The sequence below is a fragment of the Labrus mixtus genome, chromosome 8 (assembly GCF_963584025.1).
Source record: "Labrus mixtus chromosome 8, fLabMix1.1, whole genome shotgun sequence".
Taxonomy (NCBI): domain Eukaryota; kingdom Metazoa; phylum Chordata; class Actinopteri; order Labriformes; family Labridae; genus Labrus; species Labrus mixtus.
Window position 1 is genome coordinate 25,346,907 of NC_083619.1, and position 25,870 is coordinate 25,372,776.

Sequence of the window (25,870 nt, forward strand, 5' to 3'; positions counted from 1 at the left end):
CACATTAAAACATGTGTAATAATCTGCATATTATCCTGACACACAAATAGCCAAGCTACTTTTCCTCTAGCTCTATCTTTAAACACCTCTCTCCTCGTCAGTTGTTCAGAAACATTTTTGTTTATATTTCTCTTTTCCCTGCAAACAGGAGGAGCAGAGACGAGTCCCGCACCGGGCCGACCCTGACACAGCGGTAGGACCACCGTTTGGAAACCGCCTCACACACACACACACACACACACACACACACACACACACACACACACACACACACACACACACACACACACACACACACACACACACGCACACACACACACACACACACACACACACACGCTCATGTGTTTGGCCAGTAGGAGGGGCCATGTGCTGAGGTGTTTGAGAAGGTGATGCCGTAAACGCCGCCTGGTGTGTCGCAAACCAGGTGTTTTGCGGGTAGGAAGGTGATGTCGTAAAGCGGACAGGGGAGGGGAAGGGAGGGGTGAGACAGGAGGAGGCGGAGGAGGAGGAGGGAGGTGGAGGGAGGTGACTAGCGAGCGGCTGCGCTTCAGACTCAGCGAGAGGATCATGGCGGATGGCCCCAGGTGTAAGCGCAGAAAACAGGCGAACCCGAAGAGGAGCAGCGGTAAGTCCAAACTCTTCCGTAGCCGCTCGGAGGCGACCCGGGGCGGGCTGCCGGGGAGCTTTGCCACTCGGTTAAACTCCTCCAGAAGACTTGTGGGAGTTAGTTGGGGCTCGTTTCGCGGAGTTTTAAAGGAGTATTGATGTGTTCATGTCCCAGTGTGGTGGTGGTGGTGTACCGTTATACCTGGTTGGCTTCTCTCTCTCCGCCTAGCGGTGCAGGGCGGCCCGCCCGGCTGACTGAACCGTTATCAGCTAGAATAACCCCGAGGAGCGCTTCATTGTTGCTTTTTTTTAAGTTTTCTCCACTTTTCCTAAGCCTTGTTTTCGTCACTTTCCCAACCCTCAGCAACACTTGGCGGCAGGTTGCGGGGCTTTTCACACAACAACGTGGCCCGTAAGGACGCAGTTTTGCAGTTTTGCAGTTTAAAGTGAATGATTTTTTTTTTTTTTTTTTTTTTAGGGCGAGGTTGCTGCTCACTCGTTGCTGTTTGTCTCTCCAGGGTCGAAATAATTCAACTTTTATTTGTGTTAGACTTTTGACCGGATGGTGAATTGTGAATCTTTTGGGATTTTTTATTTTTTTGTTTTTTTTGCATGGGCTTTGGTTTGCACTCACTGCTTGCTGCTCCAGTCAGTGTGATGTGCAAAGAGGTCGGATGTTTATTTTATCTCCAGTTCACCCCCACCTCCCTCCCTCCCTCTCCCTGCTGCAACTGCAACACCACATGTTTCCTTATAGTTAAGGTAAGAGAGTGCATATCGTATTTCCAATCCTTTTTTTAAAGTAGATTTGACTCGTTTTTTTTTTTTTGCAATCGTGCGTGCGTTTCCTTGTTGCTCGCACCAGATTGCATTGATTAATTTGACATTTTTGCGATTTGGCGTTAATATTTATGTTGTCTGTTCAACAAATTGCTCCAACTAAACAGTTTCGACCTCAACTTTTTGCACCTGACAATTCGGGGTGGAAACCGTGATCAGTGCTGAAAATATAAAAGTTGTTTCAGCTGCATTTTTTTAGTATTTTGTGCAAAGGTTTTGAGACACTTGTATTTTTATTTTAAGTGCTGATCTGTATGGTTTATCTTATGTAATAGTTTGTATTATGTATGTAATAGCATATAATAACAGTTGTGTATGACCTAAAGGCAGTATTTTGAGGCTATAGTAATTATAAACAATTATAATAAGAAGTTTTAGGGCTCTTTTTCACATTTTCTACACTTTTATTTTTTACTTTTCTCCTCCCTCCTTCACCTGTTTTGAAGCAAACGATTTAAAAGCACAATTTTTTTTGACGTATTGATGCAATAGTTTCAACGTGGATCCTGATTGGCCGGTTTCTCACCTGTACTCTCCCACTCTCGCGTCGTGTCAGCCAATAAAAAAAGTAAACCCATAAATGTAAATATATTTTTAGACACCGTTATGAGGCACGATGTGTGTGAGCCGAGGGGCTGGAAATCACCTTTTTTTTTTTTTGTTCACCGTCCTCCTCCTGCCGCTGACGACACGACGGTGTGACTCTGCGCGTCCGTACAGGAGCCCACCACCACCACCACCATCATCATCATCATCATCATCATCATCATCATCATGTTTACCTGAACGCGGATAACGGGGGCTTGCAAATGGCCTAGAAATAAACAGAAATAACACCTGCGGCTCTCGTCTGATACCGGAACAGGATCTGTTCTTCTTTTCGTAAAGCCTCGGTGTCTCATGAGGAGCCAGAAAAAAACGCTCCAAATGTCAACTTGTGCAGGTAGAGATGATTTTTTTTTTTTTTTTTTTTGTAGTTTCACCGTGTGTGTGCCATGCCAGCTTCGCATGGATGCTCGCCTTGCCTTCATTCTCGCGGGATTTATCTCACCGACACGCATTTCTGACCCACTTGTGCATGTTTTATCTCCGCTTTTATGTATTTTTACGCGTGTGTGTGTGTGTGTGTGTGTGTGTGTGTGTGTGGTGACTGGCTGTTTGATCGAGTGTACTCTGCAGCTGTGTGTGTGTGTGTGTGTGTGTGTGTGTCTGCACGGAAAACGAGCGGTGCATAAGGTGGTCATTACTCTGCTATTCCCACCCGTGGACAATAACAGTGCTTATAGGCTCCCCCTTTCAACCACACGTTTCCATCTATTGTGTTGCGGTGATTTTTCGTTATACAATTTCCTGAGCGGTGTGTGCGGAAGGGAATGGCGGTCAGTACCATTACTGCAGTGAAGGCGGGGTTGCTGCCTCTTTTTTTTTTTTTTTCCTGGACCCGGAGACAGCCAGGTATAGGCAAGGTGATGCAACACCTATAAAGGTGTAATTTCACCGACATAAGCGTCACATCTTTGCAGCGTAAGGTTGTCATTCTTAACCTGAGTGTACCTTAGTGTCTTGTCCCGCTGAATCTTTCCACACTTATAAGGATGAAATGAGATTAATAGAGTGAAGTGAGCGCGTCATTGTTCGTGTAACGGGACGCACAATGAAGATGGCAAAAAGGTGCTGCGATTCAGTGCGCACCGCTTTTGCATCACCTGCCTCTCTTTCTCGTTCTCCTTTCCATTTTCTACCTGCCTCCTTTTTCTTTTTTAAAACGTGTGTGTGTTTTTTTTTGTTAGTTTTCACACCACGCACACATCTCTGAGCTTTGAATTTCAAAAGGAGCTCAAACATTAGCCTGTGCTAACATACCATGACCTCAAAGCCCTGTCGTCTTCATCACGTTCAAACAGCTGCAGGTCCTATTCACTACAATGGAGGCTGCAAAAATAATCATATTCTCACATGCATTACTTTCATATAAACATCAGAGAAATGCACATATGTGCTAATCCAAAGGTGGACTAACTTTCTGCCATACAACAGACAGAAAATCTGAAATTACCAATATTATGTTGCATGTTTTGCCTCGAAAATAACTTGAAACGACTTCTTGATTATCATAAAGCAAATCATTTCTCCTGAATGAAATGAGTCATGGATTAAACTCCAGCTCTAGATGTCTCATATTTTGTGGATTACAGACAGAAAGTCAAAATATTACGCATATTTTAAAAAAGTTTTCAGCATATTAAATCAAAATAGATGAAGCACCGTGTAATAAAAGACGGTCATCTGTTGTGTGCATTGTCAATAACAAATTAGCACCTTAAACTGATATGTGGTACACACACACACACACACACACACACACACACTCAGCTGCAAACCCAATTTTAGGATTTGAGTTTCATATTGCACTTTAATGCTTTAGTGAGATTAAGTCAGAGCGGTTAACTCAATCATTGGTCATGTGGCACCATCCATCCCTTCATACCAATTCAACCTTGTATTTTGCAGTTACGTCCTGTATTCATGATGTCATTCTTTGCCTTAGAGAGAGGTGAGACTCAGGTTTGACTGAGGTTAAAATGTCACTGTTGTCCCCGACTATAACAAACTGCACCTAACCCGTCTGTTAGTATTGATAGATAAAATGCAATTGGCCGTGCTCCCCTTCTTATAGAGATGATTTCCCAGCATGCAGCAGCTGTAAACATGCTGGTATAAAAGCCCCAGTAAATGATGACTGTCATGTAGCTATAGGCCTGCAGAGACCCTTAACAACCATCACGTTCCACTTACTGTAAACGTGCTCTCTTAATTTAAACCCTTGACACTCGTTACTGTACATCACAGTGAGTTGTGGCAGCATAGGCGATGTTTTTTCTTTATTTTTAGGTGTAAGAATATACAGACATCTACTGAATAAGCTAGTGTTTTTAGCTCCACCTCATGTTTAATCTTCTGCAGCTCTCCTGTAAATGTCAGGTGTCGGCCCGGCCCTGCCCTGCTGCTGCCACTTTGGTCACAGCTTCGTCATCCAGGGCCTTTTCCTCCTCCTGCTTTACTCCGTGTGTGTGTGTGTGTGTGTGTGTGTGTGTGTGTGTGTGTGTGTGTGTGTGTGTGTGTGTGTGTGTGTACACGAGTGTGCTCTCAGCTGGGCTGTAATCTAACACTGCAATTTAGGGACTACAGGAATGCAGCCTGGTGTTAACATACCTTGACAGGATAAACACGGCGGCCTACTCCCAGGCTCGTACCGCTGTTCATACGTACAACCTTGCCAAGAGACCTGGCCTTCACCGCCGCCTGCCCGCCTGCCCGCCTGCCCGCCTGTCCCGCAGAGCTATCTGAAGAATTAGATAAACAGGACCTGTGAAGTTTATCAACAAACATTTGTTTAGATTTAGGCTTACGCACCAAAAAGCAGAGCGTGTATCCAGCTGATGCATCTTAAACGTCATACTAAGCGCTTGATTATCATTATAGATCCAGGATTGTTTACGTCTCTTTTACAGTAATAAAGTGGCTTAATATTTTTTTGCTTTTTCCGGTCCTTTGCTGCATATCACATCATGTTAACACCAGCTGTAGATCAGTGGAACAGTCTTAAATCATTGGCAGTAATGTAATGTGTATTGCATGTTTACCTGAGCGACTCCATGTGCATGCATGAGATTAACAAAAAGGAGATAGCTTAAAGAAAACGACCTTCGGGTTCACTGTTTTGGTAATCAGTTCTGGAGCCGATTGCTGTGCCAAAAAGTGTTCGTCGTGAATTTGGTGAAAGTAGTGCATCTACTGACAAGTGTTGCTGTTTTTGCAGACTGCTCACTTATTCTGTCGTTTTTCCACAGCAGGTCATGGAAACAGTTGTTCATATGAAAGTGCTTTGAATTACTGTTTCAAAGGAGTTTGTGTCACTCCGCTGTGATAGGCTCTTTGATCGTCTTGTTGTTTTTTTGATGCATTTATGAGCATGTTCTGAGTCTGTTGTTTGGGTCAGCTCTCCTGCATTGCTCATGCTGTAATGCTGTAGTAGTGCATCGCATGTTGCACATCACATCAGCACTGTAGTTAACTTGCAAGAAGACTATAATGTGTATCAGTGTATCAGTGGTGCATCTTTGCTCTCAGAGGATTTATTTTTGATGCTGCACCTTGTCTTGTACACCTCTCTGTGTGAAGGAACCATTTTCTCGAGGTCACCCTAAGGTGTTTCAGTTACAGCTGTCCTACAGAGCAAAGGAGTCATGATGTGAGTGAGATAATATCAAGCTTTCATATTGTACAGTAGCTTATAGGCCGCATCCTGGTGCACCCGTTTGATAGGTCTGATAACAAATATTGGATTTTTTTTACGTTTCATATTTGTCCGTTGTGAATGTAATAACAAAAAAATCCAACATGATTTTCTGCTTATCTCATTTTTATACAAAGGTGCATTAATAACATAACACACGTCCACCTGTGTAGTGAATGAGGAGCTGCATCAGAGGGAGAGGATCCTGAGTGCTGTTAGACGTGGTTGTGGTCCACAGTAGCTGTTAATTGATCCATGACCAATGGTCATTCATGTTACTTTCTCCCTGTTGTAAAGAGCCTGGGGCTGTGTGTGTGTGTGTGTGTGTGTGTGTGTGTGTGTGTGTGTGTGTGTAGTGTGTGAAGTGTAGTGCAGTGTGTGTGTGTGTTGTTTCCCCTGCACAAATGGGCCTGTGGAATGACAAAGCACTACAGGACGTCTTTAGCGAGTCAGCATTAACCCCTCCCATCGCCTTTTACGGTCCAGAGGGGGGGAGGTGCGTCAGGGCTACTGATGCTGCTGCTGTGACTAATTGAGCAGTGTGTGTGTGTGTGTGTGTGTGTTTGTGTGTGTGTGTGTGTGTGTGTGTGTGTATCTGTTAGCATCAAGGTGGGAAACTGCTTCTTTCCTTTGGGCTTTGCATAACAACACAGGCCTGCTTGTTTGGATTTCCATGCATTAACACGCTGCTGCCTGTGAGGGAGAGGAAGATGTTGCTGCTGATGCTGATGTGCTTTAATAAGATAAAGACACCTTGACACATCAGTTGTAAAAACATGCCTTAAAAATACAGCCTAACGAAGGTGGAAGGATTGCTGTTCAGTACATGTAACTTTATTTATTAAGTATAACACAAATATTACTCCTGCAGTGAGTGATTAGTAACATTGAAGTTCATTTTAAACTGTAAGGATTTGAAAATCAATCGTCATAATTTGAGTTTTTGACTCTTGATTGGACACTAAAAACTATTTGATGATGTCACTTTTGGCTCCGGGGGAATCAACAGTGAGCACTTCTCACATCATTTTAATATTTACAGACGAGATGCTGAACTCATCAATCGTGAAGTCAACTCCAGGTTACTCTGCTAATGAATATATATATACAGTGTGACCTCTCAAGAAGACGATTGGGGAAGTGAGGAAAACACTATCTGTTGTGTCTTTAATACGTTGTGTGGTGAAGTTTTACACTATAGTGCACATCATGGTATCTGCAGGGTGTGTTTGGGAGGTAAACAAAACGGCCTCAATCACCGAACTCTGTATTAAGAAAGTCGTCTTGGTCATGTGACAAGTGACAGAGCCAGCGCTGACATGTTTGTCCCCATGCAGGTGTGATCTGCTTCTGCCCAGCTAACATGAGAGCTATTCTTAGTCGAGGTGGGAGAGAAACAGCGTGCCGCCCTTTAGGTTCGTACTTATTATGTCATCCAGGCTAAATCAATCTGAAGCATGGCACATTGTGGCAGTAAAATGTTCTCTGTCACACAAGTGTTGACGACAAAGACAAAGGAGGAAGATCTCCCCCCCCCCCTCACTCCTCCTCCCTTTCCTCCTCCTTCCCAAAATCTGCCCACCCTCTCCGTCCTCCACAGGAGAGGTCAGAGGTCAGTAGAGCAGCCCGGGAGCTTTTTGTCACAGCAGAAAGCACATGAGCCACATGTGCAGGGAACTTAACTGAACCAGTGCTCCCTTTTTTTTTTAACGACGACACGTTGCTTAAAAACAGTTTGGAGGCTTTCATGTGTCTAAACTTCACATTTATGAGAACATGTTTTATTGTTCATGTTCATCGTTAGGGACCCCAGTCCTTAAGTTCCTGTCTCTTCGTTTAATAGTGAAGGACATCTTAATTGCATTTATTGTGAAAAAAAAGCAGAAAGGCAGGAAAGACTTTGAGACCTTCAGGGTAAAGTTGTGAAAAACGATTAGGTTGCATGATTATGTAATTTCTTGTTGCACGTGTTTGCTGCAGAAATGGGTCTTGGCACACGTTCTAATGCAAATAAAATCGAAATATTCCCGACATAATCCAGTTAGAGTGCTTAGTTTAGATGGCTGTGTCAGTGCCTCAAGAGAAATTAAAGAATGATTAAGATTTAAGGCTTTAATGTCGGTTCCTTCCTGGATAGTTTGGGGGGGGGGGGGAAAAAACCTGCGGCCCATTCATTGCTGTGATTTAATGAACAGGCATTCAGAGTTTAAAGCTGCTGTGTCACAAAGTGCAACACTCAGAGGAGAAGTGGAAAAGATCCGTTTTTCTTTGTAGCGCACCATGTAAAATTAAGAGAGAAATGATAGTTTAGCGAAGTCGTCCACCTTCTTTCAATTTCTGTTTGAAATTGATGTCATGAAGACGGAGCTGCTCGCTGCCACCTACGCTCTCTGCACAAAAGCCAAAATGTGGAACCAGAAGTGAAGTTTACCTCCAGCTCCTCTGAAGCATGAAATCTCAGAGGAGCTGCCAAAGTCGCATTAGCACTTTCTTCTTAAAGGTGGCCTAACCCATTTCCACAAGTAACCTGCTTTGCCGTCGCCCTTTCATCGTGCGCATTATACCACCTGAATATTCATGTATTCAAGAGGCTCCCCTAGCAGCTAGCAGCTAAAACTTTAATCTGCACTGTGGTGCTAATGCTAACCGAGGCTGAGCTGTGAAAGACAGGCGGCCTGCGGAGAGGAGACCCGCTTTGTCCTGCTGCTGACCAGCGTCCCACCTCACACCCACTTTAACCTTCCTACGAGTGCATGTTGCAGAAGTGTTAAATGTGTTTGTGTTTATACGTCTGTGTGATCGTGTGTGTGTGTGTGTGCATGCAGGCCAGTGTGTGTCAAAAGAAAGAGTCCCATTCAAAGTCCTGTGTGTGTGTGTGTGTGGGAGAAGGGGGGGAGCGCTCTTTCACACTCAGCCGGTGGGAAACTCCTCTCCTTCTCCTTTGGCGGTGGTAAAAACATTTGCATATCCTCCTGCCATCCTCCATTCTCTCTCCTGCCGCCTGAGAGGCAGAAAGGAGGGCTTCAGTGCTCCAAGGGCTCAGAGGAAAAAAAAAAAAAATCAGCGAAAGCTCTGCCCAAAGCTGCTGCCTGCCTCCAGGCTCATCACTCTGTGAGCTGCTGTACATGTAGAGTATATAAGTGGAGCCGTAATCCCGTGCATGCTGGTCATTGAAGTGGAATGGGGCCCGGCCTGTGATGGGCTATACTGGCTTTGATTTGCTTCCATTTCAAATTGGGACACGTCTCAAAGGTAAAGAAAGCAGGTGTGTGGAAAGCTGGAATGAAAAGAGATGTGGCACCCAGAGGAGAAAAGCACCAGAACAATGAGATGTGTCAATAGAAGAAACTCTGAAAACATTCTGTCTTTAAAGCACAACTTCCTATTTACAGTTTTTTTTAAACTAGTTTGAAATGTTTGAAGGACTTCAGACGGATCCGTTTATGGAACAAAGAGACCATTACGTGCAGCTCATGAATTGATTGTTTCGGAGACTTGATTGACTTTTAGAAGAGATGATGTGAGGAGGAGCATAAAATGAGTCTAAAGTTTTGTCGCTTTTTAATCGCACAGTAAAATCCGTCACCAGGGGGCTCTCAATCAAGACAATAACAAAAGATGATGCCCAGGCTGGTGGGGAATCATGGGAGTGATCTGTGCAGCTCTGACCAGGACAGAAGTGGAAAAGGTTTTTGGATCTAAAAAATATCCGTTCATGCTGACTGAAGTTCAGCAGTGTAGTAATGGAGAATGTTTCTTTAGGCCTGTAGCATGACATATCTAATCTGAAGCTTTAAAATCCTTCTCACAGGAACATCCTGTATTTAAACAACCTTAAAGAACAACAGCAGGTTATTTATTCTCATTTCATATTTGATTACTTTATCTAATAACTGAGTAACCCTGACCAAAATATTCTCTAATGTATCTGAGATTCAATAAAGCTTTGAAAAAAAAAAAAAAGGTAAAATGAGGGAGGGGGATCTCCCAGCAGCCCTTGCAGTCTCAGGAGACATAAATCACGAGTGGTGGACAGGTGGTTTAGGAGGGGCCTGGACTCACTAAAGACCCCCCAGGGACTTCAGTGGGTGCAGCAGCAGCAGCAGGACAGGTGGGAGTGGAATAAAGAATTAGATTAGATGCACAGCAGAGTGATTTATTCTCCTCTTTTAGACCGACTCAGGTCACTATTTTTTTGTACGTCTCAGATCCTTTGTGTGCATCAGATCAGCAGAGTCACTCAGGACGTTTACATCCTGTTAGAAAAAGTTAATTAATCGTGTTAGTGGAACTAAAACTGGACTTCTATAATGCAAACATTTTAGTTTAACACTCAGACTAACACACCTACATCATGCAGTTGGGGATTTTCTGCTCAAAAGCTCATTGATCCATAGAGAAGATAATCAATAGTCTACTGGATAATGAAGATAACCATTAGTTGCAGAGTTTGAGCCCGTATGTGTTGACATACTTTATGGAAGCAAAAACAGGTGAAGAAGAAAAACCAGACACACATGAAATCACAGCACTTCAAATCAACATATTTCTTGGAAATGATCATTAATTTACGAGTTTTAAACAGATGGTTTCTCAGAACCTGTGTTCGCAATTGGTTGCTGTGCTTTATTTCCCCTGGGCGCGGTGACGCTGAAAGTATTTCAACTTGATTTAGTTTTGTTTACTCTTTAATAGAAGTCGGTCTCCTGTGTGTGGACTGCAGATAACAGAAAGACGTGTTGATGCGCTGTGGTTCTGTATGTTCTGAGGACGGGTGTCTCTTCATTCATTGGGATGATTTGTGTGTTTTTTTTTTTTGACAGATAGCTGTTGTTTCTCTGCGACCCATGCAGGACTGGAGGTGTGAGCAGGATTTGACTCTAAAGCTGAACTTGAGACTCTCTCGTTCTGTGTCCTGTCGGGCTTCATGTGTGCAGAGCACGCAGCCAGAGGGATGCTGATATATGACGTGTTTCAAAGTGACTGCGGGGAAGCAGAGAGAGCGAGAGGGGAGGAACGAGCTATCTCTTGCTTCCAAAACAAAATATGCAGGTCTATTGAAACGCCTTAATAAAGTGTCAGCGTTGATTTAGATCTGCGTGTTGATGCTGGAGAATATTAGCAGTCGTCCTTTTTGAAAATCATGCACGCAGAGTCAGTGCTCTGTGAAGGAGAGAGCTGCAGAGGCTGACAGAAGAGGGAGTGTTGTTATTGAATTACAGGTGATGGCTGCTAATTGGGCCCTCCAGAGGTTGTGTGTTTGTGTGTGGTGGTGGTTTGTGTGTGTGTGTCTGGCTCTGGGGGTGCAGCGTTGATGAAGCTGTTAGGGTAAAGTGCGGGGGCCCCCAGTGCGCTCTCTTGAGTGCTGGCGCTTTAGAGGCTGTCCTGTCCCCGCGGAGGAGCGCTAATGGAGGCCACCGGGGGCCCTGATGTATTACACCCAGACGGGATGGATGAAGGGGGCCGCTGAGCCCGGGGTGAAGCCGCCTGTAATTGAGGCGGCTGCTGAGCGAGAAGAGCGGGGAGCAGTATTTTCTGATGAGCTGCAGGCATCAAGCAACACGTTTGAACCGGAGGTGTGACAATAACAGCATCCCCCCCCCCCTCTGTGGCTCTCTGCAGGGGGAGAAGAGGGCCTGGGAGTCATCCTGCAGAAAGTTTTTATTCTAATACCCTATGCTTCTATCAGTGATTCAGTATCACAACACAGACTCTCTAACGTTCAGCCAGTCTGTGTTTAATTGATGATTATGTTGTTCACTATGATGCTGTTTTATTCTGGGATTGTTTTGTCATTTTTTTTATTTTTCTGCGTCTCATCAATACGACTGTGGAGGCAGCTTAATTTGAGTCATAGACACACTAATGTAAGGAGAATATAAAAGTCTGAAGTGTATCCAATCATATCTTACTGTTACATGTCGTTCAGTATGGAAATCCTATCACATTGATCATTTCGTATCACATGGCATCGGTTGTTGATTGTTATGTTCCTTGAAGGCCAATTTAGGGAGAGGCATTGGAAATCAACTGAGGCTATAGATGTTGAGGTTTGTGGCACAAGTTAACCTGCGTCATACTTGTCGCTGTATAAAAAGCCCGGGATAGCAGCCAGCAGCAATAGAAGGATTTGTGGTTTCACAGTTAATTGATAACAGAGGTATTCAGTGTGGCCATGTGGCTCTAATCCATGGATATTTATCAGGGAAATGATGACCTTTCATCAGGGTTCTTTTACAGGATAAAACTCACATTCAATTTCATTAGTTCTTGTTAGATTACACTTCAAACATTTGAAGCGTTTTGGTTTCATTTCTGATGAATCGATCAGAAACTAATCCAGCCTCTCACTTGTGTTTTTCATTCTTCATGTTGGAGCACATTGTGTGAACTCATTTGGTTTCAGACTCTTGAAGCTGTTTACTTTCTTTACTCCTTTCTGATGATTCAAAGCACATAATTAGTAGATTAATTAAGCAAAAACATGGGCAGGTTACTCTAATAAGAAAACAACATCTGGTGTTGTTTGATGTGTAGGTCAATGTTCCTGCCACCTCTTCACTGTATTTCTCTCTTTGATATTTCCCCCTCACTGTTTGTGTCGCTCTTCAGTCCTGCTGAGCGTTCACGATCTCCGCCGTCACCGCCACACTGCTCATCCACTTTGTTGAATTCTTTTGTCGATCAAAGCGGTTTCTCCGTCAGCGTCGGTGCTGCGGCGTGACTGCTGAGGCGTCAGCTGTTCAGTCTTCAAGAGGACGCGGACAGACGACGCTGCGTGGCTCTCTCATCATCACTTTGTTTTCTGTGTTTGTGCTGCTGCTGCCGCTCGGTGGGATTCTGGCTCCCTCTACCTTCCCTGTGGGGGAAACCAGTGGGGCAAGGCCAACACCCCCTCTCCATCTTCTTCTTCTTCATCTTCTTCTCATCCTGCAGGTTCTTCAAAGTTGGAGTCTGCAAAGCTGTCTGCACGACTGACTTTTGTTGTGGAACTATTTTAAAGCCCACCAAGACCAAGGTTGTTAAGAAGAGTCACTGCTGTATGATTTTGATGCTTGTCTACTTTGAAGTGGGCGTGTCTGTGATGGCAGGATGTGAGTGACATGGTCTCATGAGTGACCTCTCAGGGGGTTCCGGTGTCAGAGTGCTGTTGCAGTCATTGTGTGGCCTCGTTTTAACCCTTTTTTTTTTACTTAATATGCATCAACAATTCCACATTCATAATGTTGCATATCCCTCGCAACAATGTTTTCTTCGTGCAAGAGTGCAGAGTGCATGTAGGGGAAGCTCGGTGCTATCTTTACACCTGCAGAGGTAAACTGTCACTTTCACTTTGCAAACGACGAGATCAAACATCAGATGCAAAACCACTCACCACTAGTTCTACTGAACAGTTTAGTGAGATACAATTAAAGTGACAGAATCCAGAATAACATGAGGGTCATTTTTATCTCTTTAGAGTTAGTCTTAGTGGGTTTTTTTTTTTTTTACACTGAGGTGCATTCCTATTTTTTGGCATTAAAATATTAGAATTTGAAGATTTTTGACCTTGGCTTCTTAAAATGTTGGCATCTGTCACGGTTCTGCAAATTAACTGTTGACTTTAGGAAACCATCAGCCAGTGTAGCCGACGGGCAAAAAAAGTTTAATTTCCTGCCCTCATCAAGTATGTAACCCTAAGCAGAAGTCTGGCTGAGCTGCAGTTTTCCTTTTTGGGTTATCAGTAGAAGAGAGTTGGCACAGGTGCCGCTCTGAGGCTGCAGCTTTTCCACCTCACGACTGGGTTTCATCAACGCTGTTTGTTTTCCCCCTCTGGTCTCATGCAGCAGGCATCTTAATGGGGAGCTCACAGATACATGGAGTTAATCTCAGCTACCAGTGAGGAGCTTTGTGCACAGTGGTTATGTTGTTAACAGACGCTTTGTCTCTTTACGGTCCAACAGAAAGTAGATGTAGACGTTTTACAGCAGATTTATCAGCAGCAGCGGGTTGAACATGTGAACATCAATCTTCACTGAAGAATAAACAACAAGCTGTAGCTACCTGACGTTTATGCCAGATGAAAATGTACTTCTGCACAGATCCTAATGCGGCAAAACATGTAAGGCAAATTGCAACCCTCTGTCTTATTCTGAAACTGTAAAAAACAAACAACGTATACAATCTTATCTAATCTTCTTCCTACAGTGTGAGCTGCAGGGTCACATATCTTTCGGCTCCCTTCCTTAGTTTTACATTTCTTTTAGCATCTTTTTCTGCACTTTGGTGTTGAAAAAATAGAAATGTTTCTCGCATGTCAGATAGCATACACTGAAGTATAGAAATCAACCTATAAATTGGGGCGATGGTGGCGCAGTGGTTAGTGCGCGCGCCCCATGTACGGAGGCTGCAGTCCCAGGTTCAAATCCAGCCTGTCATTCCCCACTCTCTCTCTCCCTGATTCATGACTCTATCCACTGTCCTGTCTCGCCAATAAAGTCCCAAAATGCCCAAAAATACCTATTAAAAAAAAGGAAATAAACCTTTAAATATATAATGTAACAGGCTAATCTCTGTAGGCCAATAATTAATAATAATAATTTGTTAGAATATTAGAGGAGGAAAAAAAATCGTTTTATGTAAAAATCGAGATTCTTATATTTAGAGATACAGAGATTTTAAATCGATTCATAACTTCAGAGCTAAAAATAGATTTTTTTTTTTTTTTTGCAAATCAGTCACTCCCTGCTAAGTGCTAATGCTAGCTCTTTAACTCAGTAGAATGCCAAATGGATCAGCAGGAAATTCAGCCAGTCTCACAGAGGACTGGAGGAGATCCTGAAGTATGTACTCATTCATAAATAGACTTTGAATCATGACTCCAGAAATCGTTTTGAATCGAAAATAGATTCTGAATCGAATCGTGACCCCAACAATCGAAATCGAATCGTGAGACACCCAAAGATTCCCAACTCTAATGAATATATTTGTGTAACTATAAGATCATTTTATGCTATTTTATAGATAAAAAAGAGTCATCAGACTTAGCAACTGAACATAGGATGAGTATATGGAAATATATTTTGATGCGATGCTGGGGAAATGCTCTTCCCTTGTCCCATTAACTTTTATGTCTCGTCCTGGAACATCTGCCCGCCTCTTTTCCATCCTGCTCAACATCAAGACAGGTCAGGTTTTATTTATGAACAGAATGCCGTCATCAAATGGCAACACAGCAAATTAAACGGAGCGACAACAACAGATGAAAACAAGTAGAAAACAGGCAAAGTGGAGGGAGGGCTCGCTGCGCGTACATCTGTGTGTTTCTGTCTCCGTCTCAGTGTGTGTAAATGTGTGTGTGTGTGTGTGCGTGCCCTTCCTTAACGTAGCAGGTGTGCCTGCGCTTCAGCCCCCATTACAAGTCTCATAAATACCACCTGACACGGTTACAGCAGGCAGCCTTCGATATAAAACTCTCCTCCCGTGGCGCGAGCATGCAGCCCCTTCAGCACAATTATATTACAGCACACTTCAGGAGAGGAAAGCTGCACCCTGCCCAGAACCTCTTAACACACCATGCTGGTCCGAGCAAACACACACACACGCTGTCTCTCTCTTCCTCTCAAGCTGCGTCTTATAACTTCACATTCTAGCTGCTTTTATATCTGCATATCAGAAGTATAAATGTTTCCTTTAAAGCCCTCACTTAACTCAACCGATGTTGGCTCGATTTCCTTTTTTTTCTACTCAAATGTGCACACTCATAGAGGTTCATTTGAGACTCTGACGCAGGCCAACGAGCGAGCACATTCACTGTCAGTGATCCTGAAGCATGCATCACATTTTATAGGCTCAAAGAAAAACACCATGAAGGTTCAAGGTTAACTTCAATCCCTGCGTATCCTTTTACAGTCTATAATGCATATTGAGCATATTTGTGACTCAGAAGGTTTTGTGATTATAAATATTTGCCTGGCATTCATTTTCTGCTGATACACCTGCGCAGTGTGTTTTTTTATTTCTGTTTAGCCTCTTCGCCGCCTCTTCGCCTGGTTGACATTTCTGTCCGGCGCGGCGGCGATCTGAACGTGCTTGACATTTTGCTAAACTGCGCACACGGAAGGCTCTGCTTGTCCCTGTGTTTTCCTTCCCTTCCTCCCTGCATTGTGTGACTGGGTAAACACACACACACACACACACACACACACACACACACACACACTGAAACACGTGCGTATATCCTCACCGGCTGCCTATACGTCTGGGGCCTTTTGCTTTGTACTCCTGCAGGTTTCAGGATTATGCCTTTTTGTCTTTTCTGCCTGCCAGCCTTGATGTGTTTATTTTTGACGTTTTCCCTAAACACACCTGTAAAGAAGAAGCAGGTTAGCATCTCATTAGGAGCTCTCTAAACAGGTCAGTGTTGTTGCAGTGCGTGCATGGGAGGTTCCCGCTGCTTCCTGAGTTCTGACATGCAGGGTGGAAGATGTCTTTAATGACTGAATAGAACTGTTTCTTAGGTTTTCAGATCATCAGAGTCTATGTGAGAATTGTTCCTTGATAGCGTCATGACGATCTAACCTTTTTGATTTTATACCAAACACAGTTGTTGCACAGCGAGGTGAAGGTCTTTGAAGACATCTCGCCTGTAGCTGCGCCTCCTCGCCTTCCCTTGAACTTTTAATCTAACGGCTGACAGCATACGGAGATATTCTTTTGTTTCTGTGCCACTCAGACATGAAGCCTCCCCTCATGCTCTGCCAGCTCCCCGGTACCCGGGCACAGTCTACATCTCCCCAGCTTGAGACCGTCCCCTCGCTGACAGCCGGTCAAAGCGAGCCAAGCCAGTCCGCCCGGCATCCAGACGGCAGCGGCACGGTCTTCATTTAGCGTGGACAGAATGGCTACGAGGCTACGTGCCAGAGAGCTTCCCCGCAGAGCGCGCCGCGGCTGCTGCCAGCTCCTGACATACAGTAGACGAGCGGTGCCAAGAATACAGAGGTCTGATTAAGTAATATCATGTAAGGTGGTGGGATGCTGTGAGGCGTCCTGCTGGATTTGGAGATGGAGACATTGTTTGTTGTGAAGAGAGGCGGAGGCTCCTCCTCTTCTATTCTCCATCTGTGCTGTGATTATTAAATTAGGCTGCTGACTGGACACACTGACCCCCTTTCAAAAAGACTTAGTCCTTAAGTTTGTTATGACAGTACAGCGTGATAGTGATGCAATGTAATGGCAGCATTTGGATTCCAAAAATCTACTGAAGGATCATGATCTGGGATGTTTTTTTAAGTAAATGGTACACTTTTTTAATTTTAGTTGTTCGGCGTCAAGTCTGATTTCTAAAAGTCAATAACCAAGTTTCTTAAGGAGAAACAATCCCGCACACTCTACGCACACTACGCTAAGCATCACCAATGCTTTTTTATTAGAAAAAATCACAACGTTTCAGTCCCTCTGAACCTTTAACCCCCGTTTCCACCAAGCGGTCCGGTTTGGTTCAGTACAGTTTGGTTCAATTCAGTACATAAACCCTGAACTTGCTTCTATTTCCACATCCAGCCGTGCCCTTATTTGTTAAGCGGAGTGTAAGCCAGATTGAGATATGTAATGGTGTGACATCATAGCAGCCCAACACAGTGTAGCCCACTGTTAATGAAGTTAAACTTTAAAGAAGAAAAGGGACACGGACGGTAAACAAAGGGACCCTTTAGGGTCGGATCGGTAACCTTGGCACTGCAACAGAAGGGTACCAAAAAAATAGGATGGTACGGATCCCTTATTTTGGTACCATTCCCGACTTTTGACAGTGGAAACCCCAATAAATGGGTACCGTACAGAACCGAACCAGACCGCTTGTCAAGTGTGTTCTCAAACAATTCCCCACCATGACCTTGAGTAGACAATGCTCCACCTGCTCAACACTAAAAGTAAATTACACAAATAAGTGAACAGTCACAATGTGCTTAAAGGAGAGTGAAATATAAACCAGAGAACCTTTAGCTTCTGTAATGCTTCAGGGAGGGATTTATGAAGTAATAAAAGATTGGGTCATAATTACCAGAGCACAACCAATGTGGGAGTTTTGGGATTAAAACGGTTAGCAATAAGACAAAGAGAAAAAAACTCACATTACTGATATTGTTGTAAACACAGTTAAATGTTGAGCCTGTATGAAAGTCTATCATTGAATGGAGAATATTCTCATCCGTTTTTGCACCACTACCAACAATAGTCTGAAATGAATAGTAGTTTATCAATGAATGTTTTATTAGAATTATTCTACATTGTCTAACAGTTCTAGTAGAGACCAATGTCTGACACTATGCTACATGTGCTGCAGACAGTGCTGAGAGTTTTGTCAACTCTCAGAGTGCAATAGTTTACGACATCACTGTCTCCTTCCTTTTATGTTCTGTACAAAAAGTTCTCATACAGTGGCACGCATTTAACATCATATCAGATGACACCGTGTGATCTGTGCTGACTCAGCAAACATGAAGTTCCTGCAGAGCATGAACCATCACAGTGACCTCTTCTCTAAATCAATCAGCCGCACCAAACACTTTGGGAATGTAAGAACCTTTTTTGGCCCCTAAAATCCAAACACACATCTCTGAAGATTGATGAATGTGCCGCTATAGCCACCACAATGTAGTGCTGTCACTTTTATTTTATTTTTTTGACTTGATCAGGATGGAGTGCAGCTGTCTTTTTATTTACACTATTACCTGCTGACGAGAGCACCCGTTCACAGCGCAGACGTTCCTGCTACACACAAATATTTACTGGTTTGTCTGGGGGCGGTCTGCAGAGGGACGAGTCTGCCTCATGGAAGTTTTCATCTCCTGAATCGTGCCCGGTTGTTTTTGCCACCACGTAACTGTCTTCATTTACTGAGGTCAAGAGTTCATGAATTGGTCAAGTCACGCTGAGAGCGCCCTCTGCTGGACCAAACTGTAAACCGTTTCAGACACGTTGGTGCGCTCCAGCGGCTCATTACCGTTCAAATGTGAACTTTCTCCCCCAGATTCAAATGTTTGAATTTGGAATAAACAACGACAGCTCGTCTACAGTTATGTGATTACGTTATGAGTCAGCTCTGAACCCTAAAACATTCTTTATTTTACAAGAAGTAGAACCTTGATACCTGGCTTCTCTAAACTTTTGTTGTTGTGGACACATTTTCATTTACACTATTAGATAAGAGCAGTTGATGAAGTGACAATTTGACTTTGGTGTTTAGCGTTCAGTGTGTGGTTTAAATGTTGTTTTTCTGACCTGCTGCTACGTTTGTTAGCTTGTTCTTTCTGTGTTGACTTTTTTACTAATGTACTTGACTACTGTTATATTATTGTTTTTGTATTTGACTGTGCCCTTCAGGAACCCTCAGGATGTGTTTTCTGTTGGTAAACTGATATTTAAACTTTGTACCTGAGCCTGTTTTTTTTCACAGAGAAACGAGCACCTTTACATTAAAGCAAACATTCTGATGTTAGCTCACACTTGACCTCAGTTTGCCCGGACCAACGAGGTCAGCAGTGTTATCTAAGAGCATTTCTGACATGACAGCAATAGCCTGTGTGTGTGTGTGTGTGTGTGTGTGCGCGTGTGCGTGTGTGTGTGGGTGAGGGGGGTGTGTGAGCCTCGGCATGTTTACCCCAAAGCTCCGAGCAGACCCTCGTGAGGCTTGTCTGTTCTCCTGCTATAAGCTTAGCGCTTAGTTTAGCGTAGCATAGCCAATTGAAGCACAGCACAGATTCAGAAAACTCGCTCAGGGCGATACACGCGCCCCCCCCCCCCCCCCCCCCCCCCCCCCCCCACAGGCTAGCTTGTGTTGCAGAGGCAGCAAAACTCCAGCTAAACACACCGTTGTCATGTTTTTGCACATCACAGTGCGAAGCTTTTACTGATGCTAAGCAGCCCTTTGTAAGCGCTGGAAGTCTACAGTTCTTTTCGACCTATTTCCCAAGGAGGTTTGAGCCGGAGAGGGAGCGCCGCTGTGTGATATGAATACTGAGCAGGAGGAGAGGAGGGAGGGAGGGAGGGGGGGGGGGGAATGTAGAGAGAGTTAGATCATGGCTGCGGCAGTGCAGAGGTACCTGCTGGGGCATAAATCAGGGGCTCAGAGAGATTATTATTGATAAGGTGGAAGTGTTTTTTCCTGTCGGAGCTCACTGTGACCAATGTTAGGGAGAGGTGAGATTCAGTCCGCCGGCAGGAATGGAAAGTGGAGTTTCTGCTCATAATGAGAAAGCCACAGTTCCTGCAAACAAGCACTGTTGGTTTGAAAGTAAAATAACTATTTTCTGCTTCCTTATGATCCTATTTCGGGGCTGTGTTTGTTGAGGGGAAGAACGGTAACCACCAGGGAAATGTTCCCCGCAAACGAAGAGGAGAATCATTTCAGAACTCTATGCATTGTCACGTAATTTACGCTGAGAACCAATCAAAAACGGCCCGTCTTGTTACCCCCGCAGGGACATGCTAGGTGGTGAATATGATGACTGTGGCTTATTGATTAGCCGAAGGTTTTCTACATTACCTAATTGCCTACAGGACATCCTCTGCTTTGCGACGAGAAAGCGAAAGTCTAATGGAGATTAAATATGTCCTAATTGGAAAAACATCACGAGATGCAGCCGAAAAAGATTGCCGGGAAGAAACGCAGGGTGTGGATTGAAAAACAAGATGTGCTGGAGGTAGCAGAGTGCGCGCTCTCTGCTCCAGAGCTCCGTCTCTCCCAATCTGTATTTTATGATAATCATTATATCATAAATGTTTTTTGAGGCCGGAGCAGTTAGGTGGAGAAGCCGAGGGAGTCGCCGGAGCGTTATGTGTGATTAAAGACTTAATAGCTGAGCCTACATGACATTTCCACTGTGATCACCTTAACAGTGTTTAATGTAAAGGTCAGTGGAGAAGGTAATAACACCCGAAGCACAAAGTGCCACAATTGTTGGTAAGAATAACTTTCACAGAAGCTTCAAAGGTAGCTTCTCTTTGCCCATTTTTTCCTTTTTTTCTGATGAAGCAGGGCTCGTCTGAGAGGATATTTAACCTTCTTCCACCTTCCCGAACCCAACCCCCCCCCCCCCCCCCTCCACTCTCTCAGTACGGACTGTCAGGAGAGATGGAAGACAGAGAAAGGGGGCTGAGCCTTGTGTTAAAGGTCATACAGCGAAGCAGCGCCGCACATGGCACACATGCCCTGCACTGATCTTTTCTTTTTCTTTCTGTTGTCACTGTGTGATGTGACATTGTCCAATCTAATACTTTGATTGATGTCTGTTAGAACATTCTGCCTCTTCACGTGGAGGTCAAAGGTCAGGCCCAGCCGCATAACAGCCTCTCTGGAAACAAGAGGGATTTACTGTGAAGGACACTTTAGGAGGGGGCGGATGGCGTGCCGGGTTCAATCCAGCTGTTTGGGATCAAGAGAGGCGACGTCCTCATGGAGCGAGTGCATCGTCCAAAACTCTTGTTGGATATGCAAAGTGGCTCTGAAACTTTGGCTTCGACCAAAAATAAAGCACTTTTATTTGTATGCACACACAAAACTTTGGCTACTTTTACACTACTTTTAAACCCCTCAAACAGAAACTGCAGACTTTGCACATTTGCTTCCTGATTGGGTCTTTTAGTTGTAGAATTGACAGCCCTTTGTCGTGTGTTTCTTCAGTAAAAGTCCCAGATCATATTCTTCACAAAAAAAATACATCTCTGGTCTGTTTGACTCTCGTTGACTCTGGAAAACCAAAGAATGTCACTTGGCTTTGAGCGGGCCGGCCTCTCTTTTGATAACCTGCTCAAAACTGTGCAAAAGCACGGCAGAATATCACATTCATGTAATTTAGACCTGCTGAGATATGAACAGAGTGCTCACCGCCTAATTACACGCTTGTGGGTTTGTTTCTTTTTTACTTCTTCTCTTACAACCACAAGGTATTGTCCCATTGCTAAACTTCATCAAAGGAAAGTTTTCTCAGCACACGCACGTTTCAGCAGCAGCAGCAGCAGCAGCAGCAGCAGCAGCAGCAGCAGCCTGCTTCACAGTCATACACATGGACACATTCAGAGCTGGACACCAGCCAGAGTAATCACAGGCTTTTTCCACTCACTGAGAAACTCAGGTGGAGTTTAAAGTTTATTACCCGCTTAAGGAAGGTATGAAGAAGTTTGGGGTTTTTTTTTTTATGAAAAGGTATGAAAGAGCTGTCAAATGTAGTAAAATATCAAAGTGTATCCTCAGTGCAGTGGATCTGCTGATACAGCTTTCTGTTCTTTTCACAGCTTTTCACTAGTTGGTGATGATTGATCACAAACAGATGTGGACGGCCAGATGTTTCATAACTTCATTCATCTAAATAATAAACTGCTGTTTGAATTCTCTTTTTCAATATTTAATATTTAATCCGCTGACTGTATATAAGAAATGGACGTAGCCCCTTTGGTGTCACCCGTTGGAATGTGGACTACTGTTTTGAAACTTTGGGTTTGGCGTTTTGGCTCGTGCAATCAAGTGAACATTTTTGGACAAGAGGGCGGAGCTTGAGGGGACGAGGGGTTAGAAAACTTCAAATGTCCCAGTGGGATAAATAATAATGATATATTAGACGTATAAAGCGCTTTTCTGAATGCTCAAAGATGCTAAACAAAGAACAGCAACAAAACAAAACAAATAATTAATATTCTAAGAGAAGGAGGGTTGAGAACCGATTTGGAAGTGGTGAGTTTTAGTGATTTCTTGAAGGTGGAGAGTGAGAGGGGGGTCTTCTTTGATGTTTTTTGGGAGGGAGTTCCAGAGGGTGGTAGCGACAAATGGAGAAGGCCCTATCACACTAGGACTGGTTAGTCCTGCAAGGGGGGGGGGGGGGGGGGGGGGGGGGCAGGAGGTCTTCATGTTTCTAATCCTGATTCTGAAATGCTAAGCTATCAGCTATTTCTCGTGCTAGCTTGAGTGGCATCTATTCCCCCATACACGGTCATACTGTGATTGAGATGCTAGTTTTGGTAAGCGCAAAAACAGGCTTTAAACAAATACAAAAACAGGGTGCTTAAAAAACCTGATCCAGACCAGGATGTTTAAGTTCATGTAAACACACTTTTCTAAAATCAGACCTTTTTTTTTGCAGCCACTTTACCTCAAGTCATCAGAGAAAATGTAAGTTTAAGACTCTTCCACATCGACTTCACTTTTCAGATCTGAGACTCATAAGAAAGGATAAACATGCCGACAGCCGGTGATCCACCTGACAGCCTTTAAGTATCACCGCTCGACTGGAACGAAAGACGCACACTCTGAAAAGTTTGGAAAACCACCGTGCTAATAAGCTACTGGGTCAGAGACTAATGCTGAGCACCCAAAAACACAGCGCTGACCTAGATCTGTTCCCCCCCCCCCCAAAAAAAAAATCTGTCACTACAACGGCACAACAGAAGACCGTAACAAGCTGCAAAAACAAACAAATCTCGAGCGTCCTGATGTTGTTTTTTGAAGTGTCATCTGCTGCAAGTTTGTTGTTTGTTTGTCGATCACACGGCGCATTGGTGTCTGTGAGCGGCAGGAGAAGTGTCTCGCAGGCACGTTTCACAAGAATGTGTTTCTGGATAATAAGCTGGTTACAAGACTTCCTGCTCCAGATGTGCACAACACTGTGTGTGTGTGTGTGTGTGTGTGTGTCTATGGTGACATGTTTAGCATTTAGCTAACGATCATATCCTGATTGATTTGGGTTAAGATAAAAGAGCTGAATAAATCTGTATTCATGAATAAACAGAAAGAGAAAGCGGGGACGGCTGTGATTCAATCTTTAACTGAGTCAGCTCGTTTGGAAAGTGGAACAGACTCAAACGATTCTCTTGACTGTGATATCAGAGGAGATGCTTCTCTTCCTTTAAAAAAACTCTGCAGGTCTACGGGGGATTGACAAACGTGTGAATCAAGAGTCCTGTCGTGGTACTGAACGGAGCTGTAAAACGCAGCTTTGTCCGCTGTACCTCCGATCAGAGAGCCCCCCCCCTCTCATAGCAACCGTTGCCGGGCTACTTCTGGTTAGACGAACCTTCACCTGGGCTTTTCAGGGCGTCACTTGAAAGGTGTCTGCGAGAGCAACTCAAGATTACGATCGTAATCCGGGAGTTTTTTTTTCACCCCGTTCCCTAAACCTGAAGGAGTTTTGTTTAAGTCATTATTTACATGACTGATAGTTAAATGTAGAGTAGACCTAGCTACATCTGTAATACAATAATGAAGTTACCTGCCCAGCAGTATGAGCAGTTCTGCCCTGTGACCGTTCCATTGGCCGTCACTTCCAGAGACAGTAAATGAGCATGGATCTGCAGCATTTAACATTTACTGATGTCGCTGTGTGATTGTCCAGTTGTGCACATCACTCTCAACTGGGTATTGAAGGCCCTGTTTTTGACATGTAGAGGATATTTCAGACCCCTGGCTCCATGCACGCTCACTGATGGAGTCCAGAGGTCTGTTTCAAATGGCGACAAGAGATTTTGTCAAACCTAGCAACAGTAACTAAACCAGCTGCAGCTCCAACTGTCGGTGTGTTTTAATACGACATAGCTGCTCTCTTCTTTCCCCTCACTGTGTGTCATGTGGTGAAGTGCCATGTGCTCTGAGAGATTCCTCCCCCCCCCCCCTCCTCTCATGAGGTTGGCCTCTCCATGCTTTAGTCTCGGCTCGTTCCCAGTCAGCGATCGCCTGTGGCCGTGTAGCGACCTTTCCGCCCTTTTTAGCGCTGATTGGTCGAGCACGGCTCTCGGCTCGGCTGCACTCTCTCTCTCTCCTCTCTCTCTTGTCTTACACTGAAACATGGCTGCTCAGTTGGGGGGGTGACAGAGGCCGTTAGTAAACATCAGTGTGATGGTCACTAGCTGCACTTCATCTACTGGCCACTGTAAGTGTTTTCTTGATTAGAAAATTATTTTTAAGTCAAATTTTATGGTGGGTAATTCTCACCTGTGTCGACCTCTTTATTCAGAGGGTCCAATGAATTGTATAATTATTTCTCCTGTTATTGAACGTATCAATGTCTTTATAAAAAAAAAAAAACTACCTTAATGGCATAAGATTGACTGTAAAGAATCGGGATGATGTGAATGAATAACAAAGACTGTATAAAAATATGGACGTGGTCTTGGTGAAGTCACCTGTTGGTTTCTGAAGCAGACTTTTGAAACCCATTGACGGCTGTCGCCATATTGGAAATGCTGTCTGAAAGGAACTTTTGGTCAACCCAGTAACAGACAAGACCACTTTTTATGTCCAACTCATAGCCTTAATATCATCAAAACGGATGAGTTAAGAAATGATTCACCCCTCTTACAGTGTATACCGCTAAAGCAATGAACTATCTGTAAACATGTTTATTAAAGCCGTAGAAATGGGCGTTTTAAAATGGGGTGTTAATGGGAATTCCGAGTCTTTTGGAGCCAGCCTCAAGCTGTCACTAGAGGAACTAGACATCACTTTGATGTTGGATTTAAACACTGATGATTCACTCAAGAGCGATTACATTTCAAGCTGCCCTCAGTGGTATCAGCACAGGGCTCTTCTAAGGAGGCATGGTGCATTGTGTTCCTGCTCAAGTGCTGGGAGGGATCCTTGACCTCCTGCTTCAGGGGCCAGACGTCATCTGCTGTGCAGCTTTCTGAGCCTTTGCACTGAAATCATCCTTTCTGTAATGTTTTATATTCAGAACTAATCATTGAACTGCAGGTGAGATGTGTAATATTTCTGCACAGGCCGGATCAATATGTCTAAGTGTGTCTGTTCTTGAATGAGTCTGCTCGGTGTCTGTGTCTGTGATATGTATTTTACAGATATTAGTCTCTTTGGGTGAGTCAGGCTTTCCATTCAAGTAAACCTGAGAGTAGCAGAGCTGTCAGGGAATTACTACTCTGGAGGGAACAGAAAGCAAAAGAGCAAGTGGCAGCAGCTGAAGTTTAGAAATGTTTTCACATTATTACCTGCCATCATTTACACTGTTCGCACCCTTGTTTGCCATTTTCTGCAAGAACATACTTGACATTTTAATTTGATTATATATCTCATTTAAATTCAGTCCGTGGGATTGTGATTACAATTCAAATTTGGTAAATATGTGATGTTGTACAGAGAGTAAA

At 44.0% G+C, this 25,870-nt stretch overlaps 1 protein-coding gene across 1 annotated transcript in view; it reads left to right on the top strand.

The window, feature by feature from the left end:
• Positions 1–496: 496 nt before the first annotated feature.
• LOC132979533 (zinc finger E-box-binding homeobox 1-like) overlaps positions 497–25,870 on the top strand; it is a 71,226-nt gene continuing 45,852 nt past the window's right edge. Inside the window, exon 1 of the mRNA XM_061045420.1 lies at positions 497–628. Within this exon, the coding sequence (XP_060901403.1) occupies positions 571–628 (58 nt within the window). The 5' untranslated portion in view covers positions 497–570. The remainder of the gene's footprint in view (positions 629–25,870) is intronic.